The sequence below is a fragment of the Octopus sinensis genome, linkage group LG5 (genome assembly GCF_006345805.1).
Source record: "Octopus sinensis linkage group LG5, ASM634580v1, whole genome shotgun sequence".
In the NCBI taxonomy this organism is placed as follows: domain Eukaryota; kingdom Metazoa; phylum Mollusca; class Cephalopoda; order Octopoda; family Octopodidae; genus Octopus; species Octopus sinensis.
The window spans coordinates 74,013,753-74,036,975 of record NC_043001.1 but is presented as its reverse complement, the minus strand read 5'-3'; the positions used below and the strand labels follow the sequence as shown (position 1 = coordinate 74,036,975).

At 34.7% G+C, this 23,223-nt stretch overlaps 1 protein-coding gene across 14 annotated transcripts in view; it reads right to left on the bottom strand.

Annotated features, from left to right (window-relative positions):
• LOC115211684 (rho guanine nucleotide exchange factor 11-like) overlaps positions 1-23,223 on the bottom strand; it is a 387,012-nt gene that overhangs the window by 41,945 nt on the left and 321,844 nt on the right. For 13 of the 14 annotated variants that reach the window (XM_036502748.1, XM_036502742.1, XM_029780328.2 and 10 more), the window contains 12 exons: positions 22,478-22,582; positions 20,248-20,416; positions 17,821-17,926; positions 13,809-13,992; positions 13,275-13,383; positions 11,568-11,690; positions 10,375-10,464; positions 9,632-9,704; positions 8,949-9,000; positions 5,605-5,717; positions 3,440-3,463; positions 334-503 (listed from right to left, as the gene is read on the bottom strand). In XM_036502748.1, coding sequence (XP_036358641.1) covers positions 334-503; positions 3,440-3,463; positions 5,605-5,717; positions 8,949-9,000; positions 9,632-9,704; positions 10,375-10,464; positions 11,568-11,690; positions 13,275-13,383; positions 13,809-13,992; positions 17,821-17,926; positions 20,248-20,416; positions 22,478-22,582 — 1,318 coding nt within the window. The remainder of the gene's footprint in view (positions 1-333; positions 504-3,439; positions 3,464-5,604; positions 5,718-8,948; positions 9,001-9,631; positions 9,705-10,374; positions 10,465-11,567; positions 11,691-13,274; positions 13,384-13,808; positions 13,993-17,820; positions 17,927-20,247; positions 20,417-22,477; positions 22,583-23,223) is intronic. The other variant, XM_036502743.1, reaches the window with a different exon arrangement.

Genomic DNA, 23,223 nt, shown 5'->3' with positions numbered 1-23,223 from the left:
AAAGTTTTTATTTTCCATTCCCCATAAAATTGCTCTTAATGTGGTTTGGTCGTTTTGACTAATTCTTCTAGCATGTAAAGCTGCCTGTTGAAGGCAGCTTCTCTTGTGTTTAAATGTACACTATTTTATATTGAGAATATGTTGTCTATTGACTTTTTATACATGCTAGGCCACTGGTAGTGAAATTTCTAAAAAAAACTTGCTACTCTATATTTTACTTATAATATATATATATATATATACACACACACATACATACATACATACATACACACATACATACATATACATACATACATATACATGCATACATAAAAACAACCCAGTTATTACCATTTATAACTTCTTGCCGTTTCTTTTCTTTTGGTTTCATTTTACGCAAAAGATCCTCAGATATCACTTTAGTAAGATGAGGTAACTCAGGTTCCACTTCAAGATCAGAATCATCCACCATGGGATCTTCATTATCAGCATCGTTGGAATTGCAGGGGCTGTCTGAACTCCTGTATGAGAGATGAGACATAAATTGGATTTCGAAGACTCACAAAGGGGAAATTGATAGGTCTCTTCACTTTATGAGTGCAGTAAGCAAAATTTGGCCCAACAGCAAGAAGTAGGAAACTCAAAAATGTTTATTTTAGAAAATAAAAGTAATATAAATAACATGAAAAATAAATATTAAACAAGCAAACAACATTCAAATCTATGCTTGTAAGAATTACTTTAATATTCAGATGGACAAGTTAATTTTAAAAATCTATGTTGGTTGATTATTGTTGTAAATATGAAGAATTAAGAAATTCTTAAGGTCTGATAGATGGCACCATATTTTCTTATTTGATTGTTTTGTCTATTATACATCTGTGTGACTCAGAAGGTGGTAGGGACTCAATCTGCATAGAAATGTCTTCAAAACTTTTCATGGCAGTGAACCAGATGTCAACTGGATCAGTTTAAAAGTCATGACAGCATTAATACAAAAGATCATAAAATAGAATATTGTCTTCTTTTACTGTTCCTTTTATACAATGCAATGCTTCAGGTATTTCAATGCTTTAATATCAAAACTTTGAAATCTATTTATCATCTGAAGAGAAACTTAAGACATTTCTGTAAATTTAACCATTTCAAAAACAGCAGTAGCAAAAATGCTTTCTTTTATTTTTTAAAACATAGACATTGATGGTGAGTTTTATAATCTTAAGTGCAAACATTGGCAGTGTTAGATTGAATGGTTTTAGCTAGCAACTAAGATTTAACAGTTCACCTGTTTTGGTAAAGCTTTGTGAGTGACAGTCAGAGTAAAGACATCTCATCTAAATTAATTCAAGATATGACTATTGACTAAAGGCCAATACCTACCATATAGACTATAGCAGGAATCGATAGATAGATAGATAGATAGATAGATAGAGAGAGAGAGAGAGAGAGAGAGAGAGGAAGAAAGAGAGAGAGAGGAAGAAAGAGAGAGAGAGGAAGAAAGAGAGAGAGAGGGCAAGGAGTGCATTGACAGACAATTTGAGGGTAAAGTGTTTATGTTGAACAAAACTAGGATGAACTGCATATGAAACCTAGAAGCCTGCAAACTATCAGGAGGTGGCCATGTTAGAGGAGTCCTACTTTGGGGTATGTTAATCTAGGTTCATTTCAGAACCATTTTTACAATATCAATACAAATAATAATCTCTTGGAAGGTTAGTGTGAAGACAGCATATGTTAGGCTTAGCCATGACATAACCATTTTGTGGATTGTGCTAAAGAATTGTGTACTTTGCTCCCATTAAGAAGATGACATATTCTCAAAGAATATTTTTGGATATTGTTGTGATTTTAAAAAAATAATAATAAAAACTTTGTGATAAGTGCATGTGAATTAAATGATAAAATTTTTAAATCAATTATCAGTTTAAATTATCTGCAATCTCTGCAGTAGTTCTTCAGTCTAATTTAGTTAATGACAAGTAGTAGTATGATAATACTTTTAAGTGTAATTAATTAGAAAATTGTCTTTCTTAAACCTTTAACAGTTTAATAAAATGATCCTACCTTATAGAAACATCCTTTCTATAAAGTAGAAGATATGAAAAAAAATTGTCACACATGAAGATTTAGTTCCCAATTAACATAAAGTAATTAGCTAAAACATTATGTTTGAGACATATTCTATTATTGGTTTCAGCCAGAGGCTGTGGCCATGCTGGAGCATTGCCATTTGTTTTCAATTAACATAAAGTAATTATCTAAAACATTATGTTTCAGATATTATTTTCTATTATTCTGTTATTGGTTTCAGTCAGAGGCTGTAGCCATGCTGGGGCACTGTCATTAACTATTTATAAATATTTAGCTTAAGACTGTAATATGAAATGAACATTGAAATAACATCTCAATATGCAGGCATGGAGTGTGGTTCAGCATTTCACTTTGTAACCACATGATTTCAGGTTCAGTCCCTCCATGTACCACCTTAGGCAAGTGTCTTCTACAATAGCTTCAGGTAAACCAATACCTTGTGAGTAAACTTGGTAGATGCACACACATGAACACACACACCTGTATTTGTGTGTTTACATTCTGGGCTTTGCATCAAAATCATTGATCTGCAGACGGTGACATTTGTTGACATTCCCCCGTGAATAGATCATTTGGTAGCTCTGTGTTTTCAAAGACAGGTGGAATTAAAACTTCTTTATTTGGAAAACCAGTAGAGGTTACTAAAAAAAATGTGGGAGGCAACTGGCTGTAAAAAGAAACCACACCTCAGCATGTACTCATCTAGACCATGCCAGCATGAGTTAAATGAATAGAGTATCAAAACCTGGTTTAATAGCTGGAAGCTCTATTTGATGCTGACCCTTAGCTGCTTCTCAAGTGAAGGATCTCTTTTTCCACACAGCTTTGGAAGCAAGAAGTGAACAGCAAAGTTATTGACAACAGAAGTGTCAATTAGAACAATGGTTTTTGAATAAGTGAACACCAATGTAAACACACACACAGACATATATACACACACACACACACAATGAGTTTCTTTTTAGTTTCTGTCTACCAAATCCACTCACAAGATTTTGGTTGGCCTGGGGCTAGAGTAGAAGACACTTATCCCAAGTGCTGCACAGTGAGAACAAACCTGAAACTAAGTGGTTGGGCACCAAACTTGTCGACCACAAAGCCATGACTGTACCTTAATGATTTGCAGAAAATATAGAAGTCAGACTGTTTAGTTTCTGACTAGGAAACAATAGCGTACTTATTATGTCAGACATGAAGCTATTTTATTTTTCACAAAACAATGTATCACTAGAATGCTATAGAAATACTTGCTTGTTGTAAGCTGCTAATAATTTTAAAAAACATTCACAATATATGCCAGCATATTTTTTTTTTTTTTGGAGCCATAATATATAAAATGCACTAAGAGAGGAGACTGTATACCTACCCAAAAAACTTGTCACTAATTTTCCTGAAAAATCAAACAACAGTGAGATATGACTTCAGAAAAGAGAATTAGTGAGATGTTCTCTAGATTGGAGAAGCAGTAACTATTTATGTAGGATTAACTGTAAAATTAGAAGATTCAGCTGAAACTTAATTAATTATTAGTTTTCTATTTATTATTGTATATGTGGTAAATGGTCAATATATTTGTTGCTTTATTTTATAATTTCTTGACTACTTAAAAAAAAAAAAAAGATATTCAACTAAAAATATTTGTTCATTTAATTTAGTACTAATAACAAATCTTAATTTTGTGTTGTTTAAATGTATTTATAATCAATTATACATATATGTTTGGCCTAAAAGTATAAGAAAAAGAATGACTCATTAGCTTTCTCATTGAGGGCAAAGACCACACCATGCATCCAGAACCATAATCAATCTACTACGCTACGAGTGGTAGTCAACCAGGGATCAAAGAACTTTGAAGAATAAATAGTTGGAATATCAATTGTCTCACTTCCAAAAGACAAGTGATATCTACATAATGCTGATGTAACATACCCATAATGAGAGTTTGCATTTCTATAGCCTTCAGAAGTAGCTTTCTCTGTAATATAGTTTTCTAAGTAACAAATTTATTACATGCTCTGCTAGGAGAACACACGTCAACGGCAGAACAAGAACATCAGCTCTCACAGTGCTGCAGCATTATTGGACACCTGATTTTTGGAGGTGTTTCCCAGCCCCCAGAAAATCATATAGTGTTGTCCATAGCAGCACCTCTCTCTGTTAAATGTCAAAAATAACAGTTATAATATGACCAACAGAATGAGCAATATTGCTCAAGACATGAAATTAGAGACCCACAAAAACTGTGTTAAGTTTTAAAATCAACCATGAAAGTACCCATCAACAAGGAAAAAGATCCTTGATGCTGAAGCTGCTGTTATTTTGAACCTTGGCAACTGAGGTTGTTTTTGACCTTCTCCTCAAGTGTCTCAGGGTCATATTCATGAATGATGAAAAGCAGGTGGCTGGAGTGGATGTTAAATTTGTAGGTACTGACACTGTAATGTGCCAGCTCCAGCATTTGACCCTCAGAAGACCTATGGTCATGTATGTTGGATATTGACCAAAAGAGTATAATCATGAACACAAGTGAATGAAATGGGGTTTCTCTGAGGGATCTCTGGAGTAATGTTATTTGACAGGGTGCATAGCTCAGAGATCAGAGATCCTCTTCTTCAGATTCAACTTCCACTTAACCGCATTGAGAAGTCACAGCTCCTGTACCATGGACATGTGATTAGAATGACACAGGAAAGAATCACAAGAGAGATTCTTCAAGCTGGTTAGACTAAAGATGAGATGGATAAAATCCATAGTCTCAATTGGACATATTTGGGAACCGAGTCCAAAAGTCTAATGACAGCTGATTCTGACAAGATCCTATGGAGGAGGTGCCAGACGACTCCACCTCAATGATTTTCACAGTTTAGATTTCCTCAGGGCCAAAGCTATACCGAATCATCACTTGGTCTCTGGAATATATCGTAGTCTTTGGTTCTGCTAATCACAGCACATTTTGAGATATCAAGATCACAGATGGAAAACCTATGAAGCTGCTCAGCTTTGCACGAGAAAATATGCATTGCTATTCTTTTCAAACTGTGTTTTGAGATGTCTAGCAGGACTGTGTTCGATCTCCAACACCTTTCAAATATGTCATCTACTGGATCATGGACCATACTCTAAAAAAAAATATCCCAGATGTCACTGTGCAATGAGATTTTCAGCATCACCAGGCACCCAATTAGCCAATAAGCATTACATTGTGTATGCATCATACATTGGCATGAAATCAACACAGCCATGACAAAGATTGGATCTGCTGGTGTTTCATTCACTGAAAGGGTCACCTGTATAGTCAATGAATCTGGAGAACATGCTGTCATTCAACTTGAATTTATACAATTTGTACATTAGTTCATCGGTCGTCAGAGCCAACTACTACTTCTATTATGAGTCCTTATAAACTTCAGATAGGAATAACATTGATATTTGTAATAGTTTCAATTGAAAGAAGAAAAAAAATTGTTGTAATTGTTTATATATATTGAAAGCAGTAATAAAAACAACCAATTAAGTAAAAATTAAACAAACCTGGCAGAATGTAGACTAGACGTAGATGAACTTCCTGAGTTATTAAGTACCTTGATAGTGTTTTCATCCATATCCACATCACTTTTAGCTCGTCTAGTTCGTCGATCACCTTTCTGATAAAGACAAATTAGGAAGAAATGTTTAAATACAATACATAGCAAAGTCAAAAATATAAAACCAATATGGGTTATGATAATATTTTTTTGTTTCCAGAACAATATTAAGTTCTTATCTCAGTTACATCCATTCCCATTTGTAAAGGCATAAATAAAAATCGATAACAATAACATACATTTCACTTGTTTGATGCAGAGTCTTCACTACTTTTACTCTGAGCTTTCTGCTATTTAACTGAATTCTTCAAAATTAGTTGAAAGAAAGGCAGTGTATTTCAACATAAATATTGTAACGAAAGGGTTAAACAACAGAGACATATGTACTTATTTCTAATTCTTTCTTTACACAGAAGCAAATTTGGGTTTATAACTAAAATTGATTTATTGTTGAGTCAGTGTGGTTCACATGCCATGTACACACTCAATGATTAAATATTTCATTTAAAGGAGCTAAAATTGTACTGCCTACACTCATGTGCATCAGCCAAGTGTGTGTATATGTGTGCATATAGGTGCAAGCATGACTGTATGGTTAAGATGTTTGCTTCCAAACCATGTCATTTCAGGTTCAATCTCACTGAGTGAAATTTGGTAGAGAGAAACTCAATAGAAACTGTACAGAAGCCTATGGTGTGTGTATGTGTGTGTTAACTTAATTACGACTCTTTATATGTTCTTGTTACCTAAAAAATTCATTATTCCAAAGCTAAATACCAAGTTTCTTCATGGTTTCTGAATACCACCAACTTCCAAAACTTGGCAGCATTTATTTTGACAAGGTTCCAATATGATTTCATTACTTTCCTCTTCTATAAAAAATACAATGAGTAAAACTGATTTCCAGCAATCTATTAAAACTTATAAAAGTATTTCTCAAAGCAAACCATCTCTGTATACTGGCTATTGTTATCTACAAACATCCTACAACTACATTGGTGTCTGTTAACCCGTCACTCGCAAACCTATGCATACTTTTAGTTACTTTATTGTGAAATGGAAGAGCTTTGCAATATATGTATGTATATATAGTAGTTAGATAAAGAGACAATGAATGACTATGTAATAAAAGTGTGGGCTGTGTGGTTAAGAAGTCTGCTTTCCAACCATGTGTTTTTGATTTCAATCTCACTGTACAGTACCTTAGGTAAATGTCTTCATCTATAGCTACAGGTTGACCAAAACCTTGTATTTGTGTGTGCATAAACCTGTATGTGTTTGTTTACATTTGCACTTCTCTGAAAATTGCTAAGTAACAAGCAGTGATATTGTTTTCATTGTTTGTCAACAAATCTATTGGCTTTACACTTTTGAAGAGATGTTGAATAACAGACCCCCCCCCACTACACATGAAAAACAGATAAAGGTTAGCAACAGGAAGAGCACAAGGCCATAAAACAATGATAAATAATACATACAACTCTAACCCATGCCAGTATAGACAAAACAGATGTAAACAAATAAATAGCATTCTCAGTGGTTTAACATTTCACAAAACACAAAATGAAACCTTTAGTGTTTAAGCCATTGTCAGGCCTTTGAAACTGCTGAGATAGATATGGTCTACATTTATCTTGAAAATCTCTAAGTTATCATCATCATCATTTAATGTCCACTTTTCCATGAGTGCACGAGTCAGATGGAATGTGTTGAGGCAGATTTTCTACAGTTGGATGCCCTCCATGTCACCAAGCCTCACTTGCTTCCAAGCAAGGTAATATTTCCTCATGACCAGACACAATTTTCACAGAAGACTGGAAATGAATAACATCATTTGCTTGATGGTGGTGACGGTTTACAGTTTGCAACCATTACATCATATCAAGACAAGGGTACACATACACATATACACACACATGCATGTATGTGTATATATATACAATGGGCTTCTTACAGTTTCCATCTAGCAAATACACTCATAAGACTTTGGTCAACCCTGGGCTATAGAAGGCAGTTGCTCAAGGTGTTACAGAGAGAGACTGAACTCAAGACCACATGGTTGGGAAGCAAACTTCCACAAAGCCATGCTTGTACCTATTAGCCATGCTTATACCTGGGAAGGAAGGAAATTGACAAACAGAGAAAGATGAGATAAAATATTAAAATTTCAAGGTTGAAGTAGTCAGTATGGAGTCCAGGATATAAGACAGTCTGAGTGATGTAAAAAGAAGAAACAGGTGTGGTAGGTAGACCTGGATGGAGGTGGTATGTAATTAACTAGTTCTGGCCCCCATGTTGGTGGCACGTAAAAGCACCATCCGTTCGTGTTCGTTGCCAGCCTCGCCTGGCCCCCGTGCCGGTGACATGTAAAAGCACCATCCGTTCGTGGCCGTTTGCCAGCTCTGTCTGGCACCTGTGCGGGTGGCACGTAAAAAGCACCCACTACACTCACGGAGTGGTTGGCATTAGGAAGGGCATCCAGCTGTAGAAACACTGCCAGATCTGACTGGGCCTGATGAAGCCTTCCACCTTCACAGACCCCAGTTGAACCGTCCAACCCATGCTAGCATGGAAAACGGACGCTAAATGATGATGATGATGATGATGATGATGATGAAAGGAACAGAAGTCATAGCAGGAGTGATAAAAGAAGCAGGGTGAAGAAGCAATACTCCTGAGGTCCAGAAGTTGGAGTGTGTCCAATTTGGTCATGGGTGTAGCAGCAGTGCTGTCCCAGATGTAGAGGCAGTCATCCATGATAAATCACACTAATTGTGTTATATATGTTGGATTGCAAAGACAATCCTTTGTAGCAACTTCACCACTTTTACTGCAGAAATTAGACACATTTACTCTACATTTCATTACAATTAACTGCAAAAGGTAGTTTTATGTACCAACCTATCTTTTGTTGAGAAATGTCATGGTTGAAACTTTTTTTGAGACAATATGACTCGCAGAATATAGGAAGATATTTAGCATCATTACTGAAATAACCATGAAATTTAATTTCGCAGTTAAAGGGTGAAGGTTTTTTTTAGTTGTGTGTGCTGTCCAGGATTAGATAGGGTTAGGTAAATGAACTGTTTTTTCGATCTATGCAGTGAATGTGTATTTGTACTTTTGAGAAGAGCAGAAATTGTCATATCAAACAGAATATGCTTTCTATGTCTTGTGTTTATGTATTCCAAATCTTTCAGTTAGGTGACAACCATAACAATACAATCACTAATACTAAATTTTTGTCTTCTTTAAAGCAGAGAAGAGGGCTGAAAATATAAGACCATTTACCTGGTCAGGTCGATCTTTTAAGCTCTCCGAACGCCCTAAATCAGTAGCACGCCTGCAAAGTGGAAATAAAATCCAATAAATCATTCAGAACAGAAACATACAATACCAAAAGAGATAAAATGTTTTCTTTCTTTCTTTCTTTTTAAATGAAAAGACTAAATCACATTTTTTTTCTCAACAAAAATAAGTAACTCTAATTTTGGCACAAGGCCAGCAGTTTTGAGGGAAAGGGACAAGTTGGTTTCATTGACCCCAGTATTTGACTGATACATATTTTTTTGTTGACTCTTGAAAAGAATGAAGACAAAGTTGACCTCAGCAGTATTTGAAGTCTATAAAGAGCAGAAAGAAATGTTGCTAAGCATTTTGTCTGACACTCTAGTGATTCTGGCAGCTTGCTACCTTAATTGATGAAAATAATGACAAATATTTTTACAAGTCTTCATGAAAACCAATTCTTAATCCTAGAATCAACTCAGAAAATCTGGTGTCTACTCTTTACTTTGTGATGAAATATGTGAAGTTAGTAATCTGAATTACTGAAAGAGCAAATAAAATGGAACTAACCAAACTAATCACACTTGAAAAAGGAAGATAGAATAAGAAAAAAAAAACTTGAAGAGAAAACTAAAAGTCATTGATTTTTCTAAAAGGTGTCATATATACAACATATTCAGACTTACTTGTGTCTTTCATCGTCATTTTCCCCTGGACTTTTCTCAAATCGTTTTACAATACTGTTTACCGAATGAAAACCTATAAAGTTAAATGATAAAACATTACTTATAAATTAAGACAATGACATATCTATTTGTTCTTCATATGTTGTAAGAGGCTCAAACATGAATATATTAATCGCTGTTGTATCTCATATCTGAAAACCTTCTCCTTTTAGAAGATGTGTTCACAACACAATTCATTGATGTAAGGGGACTTTGAGACACTATGGAATTTCAACCTGGTTGTCTCTCTTCATTGGTAAGTATTCACAGATCAATGAAGCTAAACAAGAAATGGTAGCTCTTGTTAATATATGTCAGCAAACAAATTATTTGCTGATGTATTCTGATGTCAATGAATAAACAACAGCAATAATACATTGTTCCAACTTACATAGGCTGTTTAATAATCTTACAATATTTCAGGATCAATCTTTTATTTAAAAAAATAAAGAAAATATTCAAAGGGCCAGGAGAAATTGTTTTCAGCAAGCCATTCCATTGTCTTTTGAAATATTTTGTTTTTTCTTTAACAAACTTCCTCCATGAGACACAGTGGATTAATATTTTAGCATTCAAAAATTGTAAATTAAAGGATGATACATAAAGTGAACTCTGAGAGAGCGAAAGAGTCTGGAAATGACATTCACTTATCCATTGTTAACCAACATATTCTACAAAAGCAGGCTAAAAGCCAATCTATTTACCAGAGTCGACATCTTCATCAGCCCCTGAAACACCAGAACTTCCACTTTGTGTTGGACTACATGATTCTCTTCTTTGGTTTATATGTGGTGCTAGAAGAATATTACAAAATGGATTAATGTAAACAGAGTCAAAAGAAAAGAAAAAAGCAATTTAAGAGAACAATGGCTTCATAATTAATCAAGTTGAATATTAGTCTAACTTTATATTTTTACATCTATTAATGGAGTTGAAAGAAAATTAGAAAATTTAGTAACCTTCAAGTTTGTCAGATTTAGAGAAACGAAAATAGAATATAGTATTCATATCACTACAGAGCAAATACATGAAGGATACATCCTCATGTTGTCATGAAAGGTATTTAATCAATTAATTAACTGATAATAATACTGAAGCGAATCACATCTAGTGCATGTGTTTTATGGGTAAAATGACCCTCCCAAAAGTATTGGCTAACTTGCCTGCTTTTTTTTACCAAAGGGACACAACTGGACACACCAGTATACAAACACAAATAATAGGCTTCAGTCTACAAAATTCTACTCACTCAAGAGTACAGTAGAAGCTACTTGCTCAAGGTACAGCACCGGGGATTGAATCACAAATGATATGATTGGGAAGTGATTTTCCAACTATATTCAGTTTTTACAAAGGTCTTTTGTTCATATTTTCAATAAGTAACTTTATACTTCTTATCCTTAGCAGCTTGAAAGGCAGAAGTAAGCCTGAAAAAAATTTTTTTTTTGTGCGTTTATCTGAAACAAGATATCATCATTGTGATACACTGATTTATTCAGAGCAGTGCCCTCATCTTATTGTTACAGTCTGGCCTTCTTCAGGTAATGTTCTCAGAATTTCAAACCGAACCATTTATTCAGTCTACAATGGTAAATTATTCTTATTTTTTGATTTATGGCTGCAGGGGTATTCTTTATTCTGTTCTCATACATATCAGTTCCAATGTGCAGCACCTTGGGCAAATATCTTCTGCTAGAACTCTAATTTGAACAGGAATTTGTGAGTGGATGAGATAGGCAGAAACTAATAGAAGACACTGTGTGTTTGTCTACCACTTTTAATCCAGATATCACACAGTAGGTTGTAAATCTCAAACCCTTTCATCTTTATTCCATTTTGTCTATTCTCTGATATAATAAATGTTTTCGTATGTTAAATACTCTCAGCTGTAACCTACCATTTGTATTACTAGGTTTTCGGCCCCATTTGTCCATCAGCCCAGACGTTCGTTTTTTCCGACCTTGTGGACACAAGATGTCAATGGATTCTATGCAATGTTTATGAACATTCCACTCACAATCTGAAATGTCAAATAAGAAGTGTAGATAAAAACTAAATTGTAAAAAAAAAAAAAAGAAAGAAAAAATATGAGGGGTGCTGAAAAGTTTCTGGCTTTGGGTAAAAGAAAATACAGGAAGATCAGTTAATTATGATTTTATTGAACATATTCCCCTCTCAGATTCACACACTTATTGCAGCAGTCCTTCAATTTTTCTAAGCCCTGTAAAAGAAGTTGGATGGTTTGGCCTCCAACAAGGGCTTTCGCGATACCCTTAAAGCCAGGAAGTTTCCAGCACTTGCTTTGTATCATATGGCAACAACTATTGCTTTAATGCCTCTCTTCAGTCTTAAGTATTTTTTAAAAATACAAACAGATATGCAAATGGTAGAATACATGTTTGATATGTTAGTGTTTCTGGTTTCTTAAGTCTCACAGTCTTAAATATCTTAATATGTAGCATACTCCCAAGTCTCCTTTGGCATGGTTTCTATGGCTGGATTCCCTTCCTTAATGGTAATCACAGTACACTCTGTAAAGTGGTTGGCATTACATTGGGCATGTAGCTTCAGAAACCATGCCAACACAGACATTAGAACAGGAGGCAATCCTCAGACCTGTCAGAACCTGTCAAACAGTCCACCCAATGCTAACATGGAAGACAATGATCATCATTATTTGGAAGATGGATGATGTTGATCTCAATGATAACCATCATCATCTGCATTGACTGATCAATGTCTAAGAATACAAAGACAGTCCTAAAGTCATATGTCGAGAAAAATCTAATTTATTATGCAGTCTAATAAAAGTATTTTGGATTAGTCATGTATCTTGAGAAAAAACAAGATATTTCAAAATCAATTGATCATTAAACACTAACAGAAAATTGTTGATTAACTAATAATTATCAATATCTCCACAATATTTTCCCCCATTTCCTTACTACATTATTAATCTTTTGCAATAAAATCTGGGCTAAAGTTTCAAGTCATAGTTTCTATTCAGTCTGTTATTACTGTTAACACTCTTCCAGTTCTGGTTTCTCATCAACTTGTTGAACAGATCTTCTGTAACCACTGTTTGTGTTGACTATAGAAGACTAATTTCCTTTCTAGACATCAATCAAGGATAGTTATTCAATGCTGTTCTACTTTTATGTCTCCTGCAACTAACTACAAATTCCTCCTCGTTATTGTTGTCATCGTCGCTACTGCTGTCACCATAGTGCTCTAATGTCTGCTTTGACATGGTTTCTACGGCTAGATGCCCTTCACAACACTAACCATTTAACAGTGTGCACTGGCTGCTTTTGTGTGTCGCCAGTGCTAATGAGGTCACCAAGCAGCTTGCAAGACAAGACTCTTTGATTGAGATGGAGGGAGGGTGTAGTATAGAAGGAGGTGAAATATACCAAGTGATAAGAAGTATTCTGTTGACATTCTGTTTGTCTGGTTATCTGGCCCAATCCCATTCTTCTATGTATAAACTTCTGTTATTCTTTTAAACTCCAGATCATTACATATACAGTTGTGTGTGTGTGGGATTACAGGTTGAATAAACACCATATTTGCATGCAATAAAAAAACCATAGTCATTACTCACTGCTACACTGATAGCCTTGAAAACCAACTCCCCACACAGGACTAGAACAAACCGTACAATCAGTCAGTTGGTAATAATGCTGAGGAACAAACTGATGGTTGCGGTATGCCTACAATGAAAAATAACAGAAACAAGTTAGTGACATAAAACTTGATTAATAAATGAATACTGTAAGATTAAAATGCTAACATATCCTAATCAATCATATTTTTGTATATCCTCTCTTTCAAACTCAGTAAATACAGATATTTTCTGTAGTGTCAGTCATCATCATTTAACTCGGCATGGGTTAGATGGTTTGACTGGAAGTAGTAAGCCAGAGAGCTGCACTAGGTTCCAGTCGAATTTGGTATGGTTTCTATGGTTGGATGCTCTTCCTAACACCGACCACTCCAAGAGTGTAATGGGTGCTTTTTACATGTCACAAGCATAGAAGCCATTTACACTATTATCACGCCATTTACATTACACTGGCAACAATCACAATTATGCATATTACTCACAAATAATTAGGGTGCTTATGTGTATGCATACCTTTGTTTTTGATTTGGTCCCTGGGAGTTTAATTCCCTTTTCTTTCCGTTCTTTCATCACAAAACTGTGAACCCGATCTAAAACAGAACTGTGATATGACAGTTTTGTAACACCAATATGACGAAGATATGTTGCAAGTGCCCAGCCAAGTGCTTGATCCCTTGCACACTTTGCTTTTTCTTCTCTGTAAATCAATGAGAAAGAATGGAAATAAAAAAAAGGAATAGAAAAATACTTTAAAAAAAATTTACAGACATTTAAATGACATTCAAGAAAAACAGTTACTGATGAAAAGGAATTAAATTTTGACTTTTATCAAACACTTCAAATAACTGGTGATTGAAATCCCTTCTATTATATATACATATATATCATCAACCACACACACTTAACATATACATGCCATGTGTTTGCTGGTAAGCTGTGATTTGGTGTGGTGGAGATTATTCTTTCAAAGTGCCAGTTGTAAGAACACCTGAAAGTCATAGACAGGCAAGACAACTCACCTGAAATCCCATTCAGGAGAGATAGACCTTGATGTTTCACCATTTTTGTGGCTTATCAGCATCACGTACCCAAACTAAATCAGAGATGAATCGTGCCACCACTCCATGACTTATATACATAAATTATAAAAACTGTGTGCTGGTATGCCCCAACAATGTACACACAATATATATATATATATACACGCTCCAGCTTGGCCACAGCCTTAGGGCTGAAACGTATAAAAGAAAAAAGAATATATATATATATATATATATATATATATTATATATATATATATATATATTATATGGAATCTTGTGACACATCCAGGCTAGTGGAGCAAATGCTCATTGGCAACAGGTGGACTTGTGCAGTTACCAACTGGTAACCAAAAGATTGGAAGTGACCACTTGGAACTCCTTGATGATAGGAAGATGATACAGTAAAAGAATTAGGGTCCAAATAGAAGAAGAGAGCACAATCAAAGGAAGAATGGAAACACATTGACCAGTAGGAGTGGCTGTGTGGTAAGTAGCTTGCTTACCAACTACATGGTTCCAGGTTCGGTTCCACTGTGTGGCACCTTGGGCAAGTGTCTTCTACTATAGCCTCGGGCCAACCAAAGAGTGGATTTGGTAGACAGAAACTGAAAGAAGCCCGTTGTGTGTGTGTGTGTGTGTGTGTGTGTGTGTGTTTGTGTTTGTTCCCCCAATATTGCTTGTCAATCAATGCTAGTGTGTTTACGTCCTCGTAACTTAGTGGTTCAGCAAAAGCGACCGACAGAATAAGTACTAGGCTTACAAAGATTAAGTCCTAGGGTCAATTTGCTTGACAAAAGGCAGTGCTCCAGCATGGCCACAGTCAAATGACTGAAACAATAAAAGAGTAAAAAAAGAGAGAGAGTAATGTTTAAGGGTATCTGAAAGTCCTATATCTGCCTGTCTCTCTCTATGTATGTATACTGGTGGTGATGGCCGTTGGTTTTCTGACTGAACTAAGGAAACAATATTTTCATCCTTTCAGGGTCAATAAATTAAGTACCAGTTACGCATTGGAGGGCCAATGTAATCGACTTAATCCCTATGTCTGTCCTTGTTTGTCCCCTCTATGTTTAGCCCCTTGTGGGCAATAAAGAAATAAGAGATGGTGAGGGGACAAACATGGACACAAAGACACACACATAAAAACATACATACATATATATATATATATATATATATATATATATATATATAAAGAATGGGCTTCTTTCATTTTCCATCTACCAAATCCACTCATAAGGCCTTGGTCGGCCTGAGGCTATAGAAGACACTTATCCAAGGTGTCATGCAGTGGGACTGAACTCAGAATCATGTGGTTGGGAAGCAAGCTTCTTACCATATAGCCACACGTGCCTGTGTGTGTTTATAAAAGCTTCAAAGCTGTATGATTTGGAACTCTATCCCACTGTATGGCAACATAGTGCAAGTGGCTTCTACTGTAGCCCTGGGGTGACCAAAAGCTTTGTGAGTGGATTCGGTAGAAAATGAATCGAAAGAAACTATTTATGTGCGTAAGTGTGTGAATACTGTATTTTCTGGCAGTTGAATTTTTCAGTCCAAAATTTACAGCCAAAAAAGGTAGATCAACTTATACACTTTGATACTTGATTTTGTGCGTGTGTGAAACTGATAAATATAACTTGATAAAAGTTTGCAGTTTCATTTTGATTAGAATACCAGCTGCTCTTACTAGGGTTCACCTACATTTAGCATCTCTGATTGTCACTCACTCCTACTCTATTTGTTATTTTAGTTTCCCTCTCCCAATGTAACCAGAGCGTGAAACTATAAACATTTTGTGTTCTACTGTATGTGAGATGTGTGCATGCATATGTGTGTGAATGTTTGCAATATGATCACACAAAAAATGTTACTGAGCTATGACTGGTGTTATTTGATGTCTTTTCATGGTTAGCAAAAAGGCTGGTAGTCCTGCACTTTCCATGAAAAATAGGTAAGAGTTAGTGATACAAAGGGCATTTGTCTACCTTGTGTTAGCTTGCAACAATAGTTGTAAAACAGACAAATACACACATATATATATTAATGGTTGTTTCTATGTCAAGATATATATAAAATGATTTAATATTAAATGAAGAATTGCTGAATACTTTTCAGTAGAATAAATGCTTATTAAACTTCCATTAGAAAAAGGCTAACAGTGACTTTGAAGTTCTGGCTTGCTTGCCTTCATCAAACTGTCTTCCAAAAGAAAGCAAACCAAAACTTTGAAGTCATTGTCATCCGTTTCTTCATAAAAGTTTCAAATGGACATGTGAAGAAAGAGAGAGAGGGGGGATGGGAAGGGTGCTAGATACAGGTTAAATTAGTCAGTCAAGTATGAGTGATAAACTGATAAACAAAGAAGTCAACTGAATATTCCAGTACCATCTCTCTAAGAATCTATCAATATATTAACAAAGAAATAAGCATTAATTCTCTCTCTCTCTCACAATTATTTTTAGATAGCTGAGTGTTTTTCTATAAATATTTTCTGCTTCGTTCACCTTGACAAACTTCTAAAAAAATTGATTTATAGACTCATAGAAAGTTTTTTTTTTTGTTTATCTTGGCACTATTATTTGGACAACAAGTCTAACAATTAATATCTGTTTAATTCACTTCAAACAGTCCTTTGTTTAATTATATGTATTTAAGGTGGTGAACTGGCAGAATCACTAGCACATTAAGCAAAAAGGCTTAGAGGCATTTCTTCCAACTCTTTATGTTCTGAATTTAGATGATGCCAAGGTCAACTTTACCTCTCATCCTTTCAGAGATGTCAAATACTGGAGTCAATGTAATTGACGAACCCTAAATCCTGAAATTGCTGGCCTTGTACCAAACTTGGAAACAATTATAGTTATTTTTTCATAGCTTTTCCATATTGATTTTAAAGAATAACTCCAACTGTGATTACATTATTAGTGTCATGGATGGAAGGCTTTTGATAATAGGTCTACTCAGGCATATGGGGAAAATCCACAAAGAGTTCCACAATCCATTTTAAGCATGTCTAGATCAGTGGTTTAAATATGGTCCCCTTAAATGTTTTGCAAAAAAAAACCTACTAAATTATTTTAATCAAACAGTAGGTAGTACAGTGTAGTAGTTTGTTTATCTAAATTTTCTTACATTATATCTGCATGGATTGGTAGTGCCCCTTAGATAAGATTTTTACCGAAATTACTAAAGAAGTGGATGACTTCATCATCATTTCAACATCCACTTTTCCATGCTTGCGTGGGTCAGATGAAGCAGATTTTCTACAGCTGAATACCCTTTCTATCATTAACCATCACCTGTCTCTCAGCAAAGTAATATTTTCTCATAACCAGACATGTTTTCACAGAAAATTAATAAAACTGCTGGTATGAAAGTGACTCATTTGCATTAGTTTATACCATTTTGTTTCATATTTGAAAGCTATTTTATGTAACACAAATTTCATAGATCTTTGCTACATTACTATGAATACTTACGTAAAACTTTCTAAATGTGGTACAAGATAATTCTCAATAATCTTCATTTCTTGAGATTTATCCATGTCGAGTTCAAGTTCATCAACACCATAAAAATTGCCAAGCCCTGAAGAAGAAAAAAGTGAGAATGAGATCTAAGGAGTGCAATGAGATAGAGAGTTTACATATATGTGCTGCATTTTTTATTTTTTATTCAGAAGTTGGAGACTGGTAGGAAGGAGTTATTTTCAAATTGGAAACCTGGTCTAAATGTTTAGAAAGCACCAAAAGACCATGTGGTGATCTAAACTAGCACCTAGCCTCTGGATTAAGCTACTACTACCCAAGAAAAGAATTGGGTTTCTACAGTTTCTATTCATTAAATTTCCTTCAGAAGGCATTGGGCAACCCAAGGTCATGGTAGCAGACAGTGGGTTTGAAATTGAGATCATGCAAAGCCACACCTGTATCCATTTATGTATAAAGAGATATAGTCACACCTGTAGTCATTTATGTCATAGTCACACCTGTCAGGAGATCCATAACCAAGCCTGAACCCAATCATGTATGGAGAGACAAAGCTAAACTTGTAACAACTTACAAAGGGAGTGAGATAAATGCAATGCTAGTTTCAGGTGACACAGGTTTTACATGAAATATATAACAAAGAAAATAGAGCTGGGTTATATTCATACTTAGTAACTCAAAGCATGTGGCTCTGAATCATAACAATGTAGGCTGAGTTCCTGCACTGGACAGTGAGGTGTGTTCTTGAGCTCTTTATTTCATATTGCTTCAATCTACTCACCTGAAGATGAGTAACAGCTGAATGCTAGTGCAGCTCACTCCTCTCTCACTCAAGCTGTCATATCCTGATGATTTGTGGGTTTAGGATGAAAGCCTAAGAAGATGTCTATGTCTGCTTGCAACTACACACCAAAACCAATTAGCAAAAGTATAATCCACTCTGCCAGGTGGTTGGTGTTAGGAAGGGCATCCAGCCATAAAAAACCCTGCTAAAACAAGCACAGAAGTCTGGTGCAGGCTCCTGCCTGGCCAACTCCTGTCAAACTGTCCAACCCATGGCAGTATGGAAGGTGGACATTGAATGATGATGATGGTACATGTTACCAAGGCATACTTGCTTGCAAGGTATGCTTATGGTTATTTTAAATACAGTTATTTTACATAAGAGTTGATACATTATTATTAATATTATAATTTTAATATAACAATCACAAAACACAATTATCTCACCATCCTGTATACATATATATACAGGTCGTTGTTGACTTACGACCTATCTGACTTAAAACCAATCAATTTTATGACGAGTGGCATGCCAGCTCCCGGCAGCAATAATAAATAGTCCAGTTGAAATCTAATAGGTTTAATTTTTTAACGTCAGCTAACAAGCGAAATCAAAGATCTACAGCCAAGCACCAGTCTACAATACATTTTTATTTAAGTTTTGCAAGTTTCTTACACTACATTGTGTATTTCTTGTATTTGCATTCTTTGTTACTTTTTTATGAACAAATAACACAGTTGTAGTATAATACAGAATGCTGTGTGCAACTTTTACCTGAGAATTTACCTTAAGAATGAAAAATATAAAACAAAGCTATGTAGGCCTATAGGTCAACTTACAACCAAATTGACTTACAACCAAATTGACTTACAACCAACTGCCGGAACCAATTGTGATCGTAAGTCAATGACTACCTATGTATGTATGTGTATGTATATATATATATAAGTGTCAATATTCAATTGTGCTAAGTTCAATAATGCAAACATATTTTTTGAGGATATTTAATAGTCATATTTACATATGTTATTGGTTCAGAAATTAATATCTACTGATATATGAGTAATTAGAAAAAATAATTTAGGATAGGTCTGCCATAATGTCAACCACACTGAATCTACATATGTGTAAACATAGGTATGACTGTGTAGTGAAGAAGTTTGCTTTGCAAGTATGTGGTTCTGGAATTGATCCCACTGTACTGTATCCTGGGCAAGTGTCTTTTTTAATAACCTCAGGTTCAGTCCCTTTAAAGAGGTATTTGGTAAATGGAAATAGTGTGGAAGCCTGTTGTCTCTCTTTCTCTCTCTGAGTATGGTCACATGGTTAAAATGCCTACTTCAGAACCATGTGGCTTAAAGTTTGTTTCCACTGTATCTTTTTGATTGCTCTATTCCTATGGTCCAAATACCCTGTTTTACAGTGATCCCAGTTAAAACTTCTATCAAAATTTCATGTTGATTTATGTTTCAAACACAGGCTTAATAAGGGCAAAGTTATCTTACTAAATTCTTAATTATTTTCAAAATTAAAAAGCAGTGTATTTCAAGAGAAATGTGTAACAAAAGGGTTAAGTGTTTTTTTTATTATTATATATATAACAACAAAAGACCCATTAAAATGGAAGAAGTACTCACCTAACTTTTGTTTGTTCCTAAAGTCATTGAGCATCAAGTTTACAGCACTACGAACATCATGTTTTGCATCATGGAATAAAGAGCGAAGATTTTCCTCTTTGTCAGTTTTACTGTTTAAAACGTCATCAATTATTTTCACTAAATTCTCATCAATCGTTACTTTTAATGGCTGAAATATTAAATAGATATCGATATTTAATATTATAATTTCATTTTCTACATCAGATATATCATATAGACAACCAGTGTTAAACACTTAAGCATTTAAATTAGTCATGTCAAACCCAAATATTCTACCTGTTTTATGTTTCAACTGGCCAAATCCAGCCTTCCAAACCTACTCTACAATGTCATTTTAAAGCTAAACAATCATATCGTAATCTCGAAGATAAACGATAATGCAAGATAAAATCATTTCTGCCCACAATACTGTGAAATTTTCAACAGCATAAGGTGTTTTTCAATATCTGAAGTGAAGATTTTTCTTCTTTTGCAATTACTGATATCGCTGCAGAAAATAGCAATGCTAACTTGGAAAGATTTACAGTTGAAGATTTACAAAATGTTGAATGAATGAATGAATAAATAAATAAATAAATAATGGTGATGATGATGATGATTGATAAAAATAGATAAATAAAAAAAAACAAACAGTAATTTGTCTTCAGATGAATCAGACAAAGATGTTTCTCAGTTTTCATCCCCAAAAATCTTCAGAATGTCATTCAGAAATAATACAATACAGTCAAATATCAATACATATGCATGTTTTTTTATTGAAAATGTGTAATTGTAAACCATTGGGTATTTAAGTACCTACTGAGAAAATTTCAGGTCTCTATGCAAAAAGACAACAAAGTTAGAAATAAATTTTGTTAATACTCAAGGAACATGATTAATTCAAAACAATGTGAATGAATATAAGCATTACATTTGACAGATTAATCTAAATTCATGTAGCATATCAGGAAAGCTATTTTAGTTGTCACATCATAGGCATTCTCCAGCCCATCAGGGCTGGGTGCATATGAATACAAGAGGCAGTTTTCTGCTCATGAAGTGAAGCATGTATTTTAACCAGTTAGTCGAAAGATGGAGGACCAACAACAGGAACAACTCCTTGCTTTTCACACCAACTTTGCACCACTAGCTCTAAATTTTTTAGCTGCTCTCAGCTTGCTACATCACAAACAGCCTATTTCATTGATGCTCACTATGTTCCATGAAATTCTGGATGACATCAGCCACAACTCTGCCTCATAATGAACAGTATATTTTCGGTTAAGCAAGCTCCATTTTGGTTAGCTTATAACGACTTCCAATTGAATCTATTTTTTAAACGTACGTTATAATGCTTTCCCTAACTTATGCATACACACCCAGGCTACACTCTTATTACTTGTTAGCTCTTGTGATAATTTAATAAACTAAATTATTTGTTTAAAAACTTCCTTCTGATATTGTTATACATGCTTCTCAAAAGCTTGCTCACAGGACTTTTCCACGAACACTTTCATACTATAAGTTAGTGACCACACTAAATTCAAAAAGTTTAAAAGGTAGATTTGATAACAAAGTCTAAAGGGTGGTGGGGGACAAACACAAATGGATTCTTTCAGTTTTTATGCACCAAGTCTACTCATAAGGCTTAGGTTGGCCCAAGGCTATAGTAGAAGACTTATTTTAAGAATAGAAAGATAATTTTTTTTTTAATCTTTTAGTTACGAGACAAGATAGTATCCTGACCCTTTACAGGGAGACTGGCAGGAGGAAGGTATTCTAAAAATCAGAGAGCTTTCTCGAATGGCTTGTAACAAACTGAACTCCTCCTCTTAAAGATAACCAAGACACAAGGGGGTTGTATTAAATCAGGTGACAGACTAAATCTACCAAGTTTACAATACAAATAGGATAAGATTTTGAACTACCATCCATTAGGTTATGACAGAATTCAAAACAAAAAAAAAAACAACAAACAAATACTGCAAGTTACCCAGTTCCAGCAATCTACCATCTTTGAACAGTAATTCTTTTTCATTACTGACCTCAAAAGGATGGAAAGTGCTGCAGACCTAAGTGGGATTTGAACTCAAAGTGTAGAAAATCTTTGAACAAATTCAACAAAATACTCTGTCCAATGTGCTGACAACACAACTAATTTGGCAGCTGGAAAAGGATTTATGGTTGTAAAGATAGAGGAAAAAAGTATAGAAGATTATTTTCTACTTACAGCATTTTGAATTAAAAATGTGGAATATATTTCGTAAGCCCATTTTCTTAATTCTTTACTACTTCCATTAGCTGATGAGTAAATATCAGATATTATATAGAAAAACTGAAAAACAGAAAAGAAAAAGAAATTAATTAACACAAAAAACATATAAGTATAAAAACATTAGCAATGAATTAACTTTTTTAATAATAGAAATATGCATTTTTTTGTCTTTTACTTGTTTCAGTCATAAAGACTGTGGCCATGCTAAGGCACCACATTGAAAGGTTTTAGTCAAATAAATCGACCCTAGCGCCTATGTATTTCTCTCTCTATTGGTCTCTTTTGTTGAACTGCTAAGTTACAAGGACATAAACAAACCAATACCAGTTGTCAAGGAGTGGTGAGGAGGTATGACAAGCATACACACACACACACACACACACAACAGGCTCCCACACAGTTACTGTCTGACAAATTTACTCACAGGGCCTTGGTCAGCCCAGGGCTATAGTAGAAGATACTTGCCCAAGGTACCGTGCAATGAGACTGAACTTGAAACTACACACATAGTTGCAATGTGAGATTCTTAACTTCAAAGCCATGCCCGCTTGAAATTCTTATAATGAAAATGTCAATATATTATGCTTTACCTATCACCACCAATAAAATGTAATTCTTTCCATTTTAATTTATTTTACACTCTGAAAAGAGAGAACAAGCTAAAAGACATGATGAAGGTTTCTGGGGTATTTTGTTTTTGT